This window comes from Littorina saxatilis, linkage group LG12 (genome assembly GCF_037325665.1).
Source record: "Littorina saxatilis isolate snail1 linkage group LG12, US_GU_Lsax_2.0, whole genome shotgun sequence".
NCBI classification, from domain to species: domain Eukaryota; kingdom Metazoa; phylum Mollusca; class Gastropoda; order Littorinimorpha; family Littorinidae; genus Littorina; species Littorina saxatilis.
Window position 1 is genome coordinate 55,048,491 of NC_090256.1, and position 11,262 is coordinate 55,059,752.

The 11,262-nt window shown below is 42.2% G+C and overlaps 1 protein-coding gene across 2 annotated transcripts; it reads right to left on the reverse strand.

Annotated features, from left to right (window-relative positions):
• Positions 1–4,371: 4,371 nt before the first annotated feature.
• Positions 4,372–9,470, reverse strand: LOC138982276 (conotoxin Cl14.12-like). 2 transcript variants are annotated; one of them, XM_070355521.1, is made up of 4 exons: positions 9,368–9,470; positions 6,271–6,444; positions 5,425–5,578; positions 4,372–4,573 (listed from the first exon to the last, which is right to left on the reverse strand). In XM_070355521.1, exons 1-4 carry the CDS (start codon positions 9,423–9,425, stop codon positions 4,540–4,542), a joined length of 420 nt encoding a protein of 139 aa, XP_070211622.1. In that variant the 5' UTR covers positions 9,426–9,470; the 3' UTR covers positions 4,372–4,539. The 2 variants fall into 2 exon arrangements, with proteins under 2 accessions (XP_070211622.1, XP_070211623.1); XM_070355522.1 differs by lacking the exon at positions 9,368–9,470 and adding an exon at positions 6,712–6,807.
• Between the last annotated feature and the right edge of the window lie 1,792 nt (positions 9,471–11,262).

Consider the following 11,262-nt stretch of genomic DNA (forward strand, 5'->3'; position numbering starts at 1 on the left):
CCAGTGACACGTTGTCCTGCTGGCAACCAAGTCCGCGTGCTTGGGCATGAATGGTAACCAAGAAGATCATTATCAGTCTCTCATATACTGGCTGTGTGAAAGCTATTAAGGTCAATGACAGAAAAACCGTACTTCCTCAATGCAGCCTGTGGTAGCACAACTTCTTGTTTAGAGAACACTATGCATTATGTTTTTGTATCAGAGAGTTGTAATGTTAATTTGTAAGGACGTCCTCTCCTGAAACAAATGAAGAGTTGGATTACAACGCTGCAGTGTTCTCTTCCCTGAATTGTAGCTTGCCCGTCGTAAATCAGCAGTAGATCTGCGGGTACTGTGTTCATTTGGAAATCTACCACCAGCTTATCTGTCTTTTGCACTACAGACACTAAGCAATAGGGACCTGCCATGTGGCCACTTTTTCCACTGCTGTCCTCAGTCCTGACACTGCACAGTTAAAGCCCCCCCCCCCCCCCCCCCAGCTCAGTGCTCAGCTCTTGTGCTCCTGACATGTTCTGTAATGAATAGATTGATCAATTAATTCAATAATTGAGTGGAACCCTGCCCCTATAAGCTCTGGTTGTTCCACGTGGAGACACGCCGACACCTCACAGTTTCCTGAGCTCTTGCTCTTGACATGTTCTGTAATTACAATGGAACCCTCTTTTAAGACAGGGGCGGAGCAGTTAAGCCAGAGGGGGGGGGGGGGTTACAACCTGGGGTCCAGGGGTAGACCCCTTGTGGGGTACAGGGGCAAGCTGAAGAGTTTTAGCTATTTTATGAACAATTTATGGCTTATCCTTGATTTTAAACATGATCAACTGGTGTCAGCAGCCACTCATTATTTCTTTTAAAGTTAGTATTAAATCTTTTTTGGGACAGCCGGGGGGGGGAGGGGTCCGGAACCCCTGTGACCCCCCCCCCCTAATCCGCCCCTGTAAGACCACCCAAAAATTCTAAGAAAATCAGGTTGTAAAAGACAGGGATTGAGTCTTAACAAAGAGGTAGATTTACAGCTGTTAAGCCCAGAACATTTGAGAAATCTGGCTCAAAAGGAGGAATCGACACAACCGTCGAACGCTGAAGAAAAAGAAAAGGAGGAATATGAAATTCGGGATTATTAGTTTGTTACTACAATAAACTGATTGGTGCATAGCACGTAAGTAAACCTAACTCTGTAACTACATTACATACAATATTACTAACGACGTCATAGTGTCACGTAACTCTTCATGCAATTTTATGTTAATCTTATGCAAACAATATCAGATCCTTTTCAGTTCTGAACAAAATGATATACAATACAAAAATATGCGACCAAAACTGCATTCTCGATGATCTTTCGAAAACCTCATGTAATGAAATGGGGAAAACAAGGGAAATAGCAAGAACTGTTGGGAGTTAAGCGAGTTTCAACGACGATTTTGAGATTGGTTCATTATTTGTATCATAAGTGTTTACGGTGACAGAGGCGAGTAGAAATCTATTTAGCACGCCTGTCATGGTTCCTACATTTGGCATATTTTAAGCGACTTTCATCGACGATTTTGAGTTAAGTTCATTTTTTGTATCAAATGTGTTTACGGTGACAGAGGCAAGTAGACATTGATGAGCACACCTGTCATAGTTCCTGCATTGAAATCAACGTGAAGAGAATGATAGTATTTTTTAAGAAGGGAGTCAAAAGAAAGATTTGGAATTGAAACTGTACACTCGAATGACAATCTCCAATGAAGTAACCTTCGTTGTTAAGATACAGCCAATCACAAACATCACATCAAAAATGTTCATGACATTTAGTCAATTTTTTACTACAGGTATTTTAACATAGACTAGGAATCGTGACGAGGGTGTTTTGTGTATGTATGTATGTATGTATGTACATGTATGTATGTATGTATGTATGTATGTACTAGATGATTACCCGCTTCGCCGGGTACCGGCTTCGCCGGGAAGAAGTAGAACCGAATACCGGGTGAGTGGCGCACCGTACGCGATTGACGCCACACGAAGGAAGGGAGATAAACGCGCAAAACACTGGAGAAGATAAGGAAGAGTTACTGGGAATGGATGTACAGAAAAACCATAAAAACCAAAATCGGTTCAGCGCTGCGCGCTGAGAGCACGTGTTGAAAATTTTCATCGACCAGATTGTGTCCGGGGTGTACCTGAATACGCGATTGACGCCACACGAAGGAAGGGAGATAAACGCGCAAAACACTGGAGAAGATAAGGAGCGTTGTGGACAGTGACCTTCTAAAAATAGTAACGGGAATATGGATTGAGCGTTGTGGACAGTGAACTTCTAAAAATAGTAACGGGAATATGGATTGACGCCACACGAAGGAAGGGAGATAAACGCAAAACACTGGAGAAGGTAAGGAAGAGTTACTGGGAATGGATGAGCAGAAAAACCAAAATCGGTTCAGCGCTGCGCGCTGAGAGCACGTGTTGAAAATTTTCATCGACCAGATTGTGTCCGGGGTGTACCTGAATATGCCCACCAAATTTGAAGCAGATCCATCGAGAACTTTGGCCGTGCATCGCGAACACACACACACACACACACACACACACACACACACACACAGACAGACAGACACAAGCCGTATATATATATATATATACTAGATGATTACCCGCTTCGCCGGGTACCGGCTTCGCCGGGAAGAAGTAGAGCCGAATACCAGGCTGCGCCAGGGACCCGGCTTTGCCGGGTGTACGCCGGCTTTGCCGGCGCACGAAGGAAAGGAGATAAACGCGCAAAACACTGGAGACCTTCTAAAAATAGTAACGTGCAGTGACCTTCTAAAAATAGTAACGTAGTAACGGGAATATGGATTGACGCCACACGGAGGAAGGGAGATAATCGCGGCTGAAAACACTGGAGAAGATAAGGAAGAGTTACTGGTAGTGGATCCCGACAACAAAACAAACAAACAAACAAAAATCGGTTCAGCGCGCACAGCGCTGCGCGCTGAGAGCACGTGTTGAAATATCTCATCGATGAGGTTGTGTCCGGGGTGTAGCTGAATACGGTGTCCAAATTTGAAAAAGATCCACCGAGAACTTTGGCCGTGCATCGCGAACAGACAGACAGACAGACAGACAGACACTAGTCGTATATATATATAGATATAGACTAGATGATTACCCGCTTCGCCGGGTACCGGCTTCGCCGGGACACCCGGCTTCGCCGGGAAGAAGTAGAGCCGAATACCCGGCTTCGCCGGGTACACGGCGAAGTAGAGGAATACCCGGCTTCGCCGGGATGAAAGCGTTGTGGACAGTGACCTTCTAAAAATAGTAACGGGAATATCCGGCTTCGCCGGGATGAAAGCGTTGTGGACAGTGACCTTCTAAAAATAGTAACGGGAATATGGATTGACGCCACACGAAGGAAGGGAGATAAACGCAAAACACTGGAGAAGATAAGGAAGAGTTACTGGGAATGGATCTGGGAAGATGAACAGAAAAACCAAAATCGGTTCAGCGCTGCGCGCTGAGAGCACGTGTTGAAAATTCTCATCGACCAGATTGTGTCCGGGGTATACCTGAATATGCCCACCAAATTTGAAGCAGATCCATCGAGAACTTTGGCCGTGCATCGCGAACACACACACACACACACACACACACACACACACACACAGACAGACAGACACAAGTCGTATATATATATAGATAGATAGATGTATGTATGTATGTATGTGTGTGTGTGTGTGTGTGTGTGTGTGTGTGTGTGTGTGTGTGTGTGTGTGTTTGTGTGTTTGTGTGTATGCGTACGTGGGTGCGTGCGAGTGTGTGTGTGCGTGCATGTGTGTGTGTTTGTGTGTGTGCGTGTATATGTGTGTGTGTTGTGTGTGTATGTGTGAGTGTGTGCGTGCGTGTGTGTGTGTGTGTGTGTGTGTGTGTTTGTGTGTGTGTGTGTGTGTGCGTGTATGTGCGTGTATGTGCGTGTATGTGCGTGTGTGTGTGTGAGTGTGTGTGTGTGTGTGTAGAACGATTCCGTGATAACTACTAAACTGATCTCACGTGATAGTTCCTTGGTACGTTACCACTTGGACTTTTTTTCTTCACCCTTCAATAGATGTCTTTGATGACGGCATATTCGGCTTTTAGTGAAAATGCAGACGGCTGTGTGAAGCCCTAATTGTTCGACAAATTCCGGACTATGATAACAGCGTGGAAGCTTAATAATCAAATAATGAGGTTGGTCATTAAAAATCTCAAACTTTAGTTTGTTGCTATACACGCACACACACACAACAAACACAAACACAAAACCATTCCGTAACCACCACCACCATAACCACCAACTCTCTTCTTCCCTCACTCATTCATTCATCTCCTGAATTGAAAAATCACAAGCTGAACATTTAGTGTCTTGTTTATTTCCCACAAACAAGTACAGTGAGGTAACTCAATTATGCGTTCATTTGGTCTCTAACCATGAAGTACAGCACTGAGGGAGAATTACGTCACTGGTTGTGTATCCTTTGGACAATTCCATTGCGCGTGGGGGGTGGTCAGGTTGTTAGCTTATCCGGCAGCTTGCTCCAACTTAGCCAGAGCTCTGCAGTTAAGAAGAGAGAAAAATCACACGATTCGACGATTTAATATATTTTTCGCATGAGTCAAGTTCAGATAGACCGGGAATCGAGAAGAAGGTGGTGGTGTATGTGTTTGTGTATGTGTTTATATATGTGTGCTTGCGTGTGTGTGTGTGTAGAGGGATTTTCAGAAAATTACTAAACAGATCTTCATCAAGCTTTACATACAAATTCTACTACATGATTTCCCCAGACGTACTTTTGATGATCTCATAGCCGACTTTTAGAAAAAAAATATGAGGTGGCACTGCGACGACCTCGTGTTTTTACCACGTTGATTGAAAATGTGGTCAAACAATCTTTGACTCAGTCCGTAATATGAGATTGTATGTTAAGCTAGTACTAGGTGAATAGTCGAATAGAAACACAGAATTTGGAGAATATGTACTATCTCGTAAGAATAAACTCAATACGTGCTAAATGGGTTTTTTTAAAGTTGTCAGTGTTATCTAATATTCTTTTCAACTAAGTAATTTCAATAACCAAGTCGGTTGTAAATCAGGAAACATTGCAAACTGTCTTCAGTCCTATATCTGCAAAGTGCCAAATGGCTATAATGTTCCTAATGTTAAAAAAGCGAAAGAAAGATCATTCAATTTCACAGGGAAATTCTTGTGCGGATCAATAAATGCATGGCTTACTGTCTAACTCTTGACATTAGTATGGTTGTTGTTGATTCTAATGTTACTTTACCTATGTCAGATTTCTTATTAACCATGATTTCGAATTAAAAAAATTACCAAGGACTCAAAACGCAACTAGATTGCCGGAAATCGTTTGTTGGAGATGATAAAAGAATTGGTGAAAGACTTACGCCTTGCAGGCAGGCTTGCACAAGCTACCGGCAAGGGATCCCACAGGTCCCAGCACCGAAGAAGCGGCTCCCACGCAGACGTTTTGGCACCCTGACTCGGTACGCGATGAGTCGATCAAAGGAACCAGCTTCGCAACTACACTGTCAAAGTTGACTGAAAGCACAAAGGAAACCTTTTTAAAAACAAGTACGCACTGACGCACTGAACCCGCAAAGTAGAGAAAGCTCTACTTTTAATCAGAGGAGTCCGGTTAATGAATTTTACAAGTGATTCGACTGAACGGGAGAGTTTGAAATACAAGGCAGAGTCAAGCAAAGAAAGCAGCTTATAGAATTACGTTGTTGAAACCTCAAAGGGAAGCTTCGTGGTTTCCGTGTGTAAGTGGGTAGAGAATTCGAATGAATCTGAGCGGGAGAGGCTCTTACCAGGTGTGTTTTGTTTGTATGGTTTTTTTTATGGGCACGTGTACGTATAATTGGCTGTACATGTATCTCAGTGAGAGAAGGGCGAAGACGGGTATTCCTGCTAGTGGTTGGTGTAAGTACCGGGAAATCATAACTGTCATAACGAAGTCTGCACGTTGCACGAGGCTTTGTCACTATATTTTAGGTATAAAGTCTACGCGTAGTCAACTTCGGACTCCATTACGCGAGTGATATTCACTGACGGAATGACTGAGCACCGAAAATGGGCTTAACTGGGTCCTTTGTGTCGTTTGTCAAAGAAAAAACATGCTATAGGCCGCCATATTTAAGCACTTTGTTACTATTGAAGATCAGGATAACCCTATGGAAAGTTTTAAAGCTGAACGTGCAACAGCAACACTGACAAGAAGTGAAACTCACTGTGAGAAGCGAGCTTGTGGAATTCACTCTTGGCAGAGTCCCAGAGATGCGAAAAGCTGTGTCCGATGCTGCTGATAGCGTGCTTGATGTCACTGATGATGAAACGTTTCTCCGGGGCCGGGGCAGCGTAGGCCACCACCAGTACAGCCAGCAACACAGCGACAACCTTCATGACTAGACGACAGACAGATAAAAAAAAAATTTAAATCCGATACACATTGGCTTCCAAAGGTGCAAAGTCAAGAATTCAAAAAAATTGACAAACTTTCTTGTTCTTGAATTCTTTATTACTGGATCTCCTTATTTATTTATCTAATCAGTTATTTATTTATTCATGTATGCATTTATTTTCTATTCTATTCCTCCGGTTCGAAAAATCGGGTTGAACACAATCCAAATGTTGTTCTAAGTTTCCAGTAGCTATGGTTGTGGAGTACTCACCTAGAGATAGAAGACAGATGATGTGGAAAATTCAACCGTGCAGGTATGCAGATAAGCAGCCGTTTTATACTTGCGCTGTCGTGACTTTTCTATCTAGAACGTGTTGTGTGAGTGTGTGTGCGTGTGTGTGCTTGCGGGCGTGTCGGTGTACGTGTGTGTATGTGTGTGTGTGTGTGTGTGTGTACAGCGATTCAGATACAACTACTGGACCGATCTCCATGAAACATTACATGAGAGTATGATATCCCCAGACGTGTTTTTTTTACATTTAGTCAAGTTTTGACTAAATGTTTTAACGTAGAGGGGGGAATCAAGACGAGGGTCGTGGTGTATGTGTGTGTGTGTGTCCGAGGCTGTGTGTGTGTCTGTGTGTGTGTCTGTGTGTGCCGGTGTAGAGCGATTCAGAAAAAACTACTGGACCGATCTCCATGAAACATTACATGAGAGTTCCTGAGTATGATATCCCCAGACGTGTTTTTTTTACATTTAGTCAAGTTTTGACTAAATGTTTTAACGTAGAGGGGGGAATCAAGACGAGGGTCGTGGTGTATGTGTGTGTGTCTGTGTGTGTGTCCGAGGCTGTGTGTGTGTCTGTGTGTGTGTCTGTGTGTGCCGGTGTAGAGCGATTCAGAAAAAACTACTGGACCGATCTTCATGAAACTTGACATGAGAGATCCTGAGTATGGTATCTCCAGATGTTTTTTCATTTTTTTTATAAATGTCTTTGATGACGTCATATCCGGCTTTTCGTGAAAGTTGAGGCGGTACTGTCACGCTCTCATTTTTCAACCAAATTGGTTGAAAGTTTGGTCAAGTAATCTTCGACGAAGCCCGGACTTTGGTATTGCATTTCAGCTTGGAGGCTTAAAAACTAATTGATGAGTTGGCTCATTAAAGTTATCATAAATTCAAATTTTTACAGATTTAAAATTGATTGCAGCGTATTCTTCAACATATTCGGAATCTAAAAATATGTACATATGTCATGTGTACTCTTAAAATGTGATCACAATTAACAAACATAGGTTAATTAGTACTACGATTAAAATTTAAGAAGTCGATCCAAAAATGATTTCATCTCATTTCCATGTCAATCGCAAATTGACATCCCACAATGATTATATGGTTTTCAAAGCACCCTATAAATGCAAAGAATCCAAAACACGATTTTGAACAAAATGTTGTGTCACCTCTTGCCTTAAATATAAATCCGTATGTCATTCTATCTATCAACTATTTAATCATTCAGCCAGTCTGTTTTCAATCAATCAGTTTACGAGGCAGTCAAGCAGTCAACGAGTCAATCAATCAGTTTACGAGGCAGTCAAGCAGTCAACGAGTCAATCAATCAGTTTACGAGGCAGTCAAGCAGTCAACGAGTCAATCAATCAACTATTCAGTCAAAGTACGCAAGCACTGCTACAGATAGAGACAGACATTCATGTAGAATAAGAGAGATTGAAGAAGAACATTTATCCCACATACGTGAGAGAGACCACCCATTAGATAACAATATCGTTCTAACCACATGTGTGTATATCATGTTAATGAGGTCGTGTCAAGCAAGTCTGGCAGGGACCTGTTTTATCACTGTTGATAATGCCAAAGTCACAAAGACAAACGTCATTATAGAAAACAAATTGCGCTCGCTAATTCCCCTCGATGAATGTTCAGAACTAACACGTCACGCTACACTTTCCAGAGTGACGTTTCTTTGCTTTGGCGTAAAAGATTGCACGAGGCTTTGGAAGAGATCGAGGTTCCAAAAGAAGTGTCTTCAATTTGGCTGCCACGGCTGCTGGACGTTTTGAGTAAAACAGTACAGTTTATCCTACATACGTGAGAGAGACACCCGTGAGATAATAATCGTTCAAATCACACGTGTGTATATCATGTAAATGAGGTCATGTCAAGCAAGTCTGGCAAGGACCTGTTTTTCCACTGCTTATGATGCCAAAGTCACCGAGACAAACGTCATTATAGAAAAAAAATTGCGCTCGCTAATTACCTTCGATGGATCTTTAGAACTAACACGTCACGCCACACTTTCAGAGTGACGTTTCTTTGCTTTGACGTAATAGATTGCACGAGGGTTTAGAAGAGATCGAGGTTCCAAAACAAGCGTCTTCAATTTAGCTGCCTCGATTGCAGGACATTTTCAGTAAAATACACGTAAGTACAGTATGTAGGATAAACAGAATACTACATGGCTTGCTGTATCGTACCAGATTTACACTCGTTGCTTTTTCAAATAGTGAACAGCTCGCTTTCGCTCGCAGTTCAATATTTAAAAAAAACAACTCGTGTAAATCTGGTACGACACAGCAAGCCATGTAGTATTCTCTATATGTGAGATAAGCAGAATACTCGTTACTTTTTCAAATAGTGAACAGCTCGCTTTTGCTCGCAGTTCAATATTTAAACAAACAACTCGTGTAAATCTGGTACGACACAGCAAGCCATGTAGTATTCTCTATTCATCTATTCTAATGTAAAGAAAAAAGGAGAAGAAATAATGCGTCAGAAAAAACAATAACCACACATGTCAAAAGAAAAAAAAAATGAAAGACAGAGACTTTCAATACGAAGTTTCTAGTTGAAGGATTAACAATGTTTAAGCCATTATGAATCAACTCAGAAAAGGAAAACTGCTTACCTTGAGATGACAGAGATGGACAGATGACCTGAGAGAAAATTTCAACTGTAATGGACATGAGAAAAAACAGAACTCTTATACTCAACGTATCGTGAGTCAATCTCGTTTTACAACTTAATGGGGCAGTAGGCCATCAACCTTCTTCGACCTTTTCGTGATTGGTGTGTGTGTGTGGGGTGTGTGTGTGTGTGTGTGTGTGTGTGTGTGTGTGCGTGTGAGTTTGTGTATATGTGGGAGTGTGTGTATGTGTATGTGTGTGTGTGTGTGTACGTGGGTGTGTGTGTGTGTGTGTGTGTGTGTGTGTGCTCATGGGGAGAGGAGGTGTGTGTGAGACTGAAAGATAGAACCAACGAAACCAAGAAAGAAAGGTAGAGGATTTTTAAGTACGCACAAGTGTATGTGTGTGTGTGTGTGTGTGTGTGTGTGTGTGTGTGTGTGTGTGTGTGTTTATGTGTGTATTTATGTGTGTGTGTTTATGTGTGTGTGTGCGAGTGTGTGAGTTTGTGTGTGTGTGTATGTGTGTGTGTGTGTGTGTACGTGTGTGTGTGTGTGTGTGAGTGTGTGTGTATGTGTGCGCGTGTGTGTGTGTGTGCGCGCGTGCGTGTGTGTTTGTGTGTGTGTGTGTGTGTATGTGTATGTGCGCGTGCGTGTGTGTGTGTGTGTGTGTGTATTTGTATGTGTGTGTGTGTGCAGGGCTCCCCACGGACGCCGCTCGACTAGTGCGTCTCGGAACCCCCACTTTCAATTGTTAGAGGGTCCATGGACCCCCACTGCAGAATTTTAGGGGGTCCCAAGGGTCCAAAAACCGAAAAGTCCCTGTGTACAGTTTATAAAACATTGTGGTCACGCTTAGTGTACTGTAAAATGTCCTTTTCATTTAAATATTCTAGGTTGACACGACAAAACTCCTTGATGATTGGAACACACACACACACCCGCACACACACACACACGCACACACTTTCCAGTTGACTTCCCGTCCTTTTTATTTTTATGTTTTCTTTCTTTCTCAGTAAACATAATGTCAGAATAAGATTTCAAAATCCAAATACACGATGTTAATGTTCAAATATGAGTTGTGCTTGCAGTATACAGTATAAAATCCGTTATGTACCTCAGGTTCGAAATAGCTGATGATTGCAGTCTAAAAATGGTATTTACAACGACAAAGGAAATCGAGTGCGTTCCGGGACCCGCTCCTTTAAAGTTTAGTGCGTCTCGGGAACCCCTCGATACATTTCTACAATAGTACGTGTTTTTGGCTTCTAGTGCGTATAGGACGCAGGGACGCGCGCTTTGGGGAGCCCTGATGTGTGTGTGTGTGCGTGTGTGTGTGTGTGTGTGTGTGTAAGTGCGTGTGTGTGTGTGTGTGTGCGTGTATATGTGTGTCTGATGTGTGCGTGCGTGCGTGCAAATGAGGTTCGATGGCACACTAAACCCGCAAAACATTACAAAGCCACGTGGGTTTTCATTTATAAGTGCATAGTAACATGGATTCCTTTTCTTGGCTTGACTCCTGTTCAGTTATGCTGAACCCACGGGTCATTTAAAATGTGTGTCACTGCCAAAAAAGTTTTATTAATGAAAAGCAATATTTGTCGCTCTTATTAACTGACTTCCCCTTATCTCTTTTTTTTTATACCAGTCTTATTTTCTAAATTCTTTAACAAAAAGAGGAAAGAAAAATAGTAATTGAAACTAGGATTGTCTTTGAAATTGTTTCAAACAAAAAAGTATGCAAATATCTGATGTCAGGAATGTTTTTCAAAGATTTTGAAGTGCAAAAAGTATTCTCAAATAACAGTTACTGCTCACTGCTTGTATCTGTTCTTTATGATATCCAACATTACAACCTTTAATATTTAGCAGCGGTTGTAGGCAGATGAATAAGTGAT

Coding starts and splice junctions, on each gene's coding strand:
- LOC138982276 (XM_070355521.1), bottom strand. CDS start 9,425: ATGTCCATTACAGTTGAAATTTTCTCTCAGGTCATCTGTCCATCTCTG. Junction 6,445..9,367: donor TCCATCTCTGTCATCTCAAG/GTAAGCAGTTTT, acceptor TCTGTCGTCTAG/TCATGAAGGTTGTCGCTGTG. Junction 4,574..5,424: donor TGCAAGCCTGCCTGCAAGGC/GTAAGTCTTTCA, acceptor TCTTAACTGCAG/AGCTCTGGCTAAGTTGGAGC.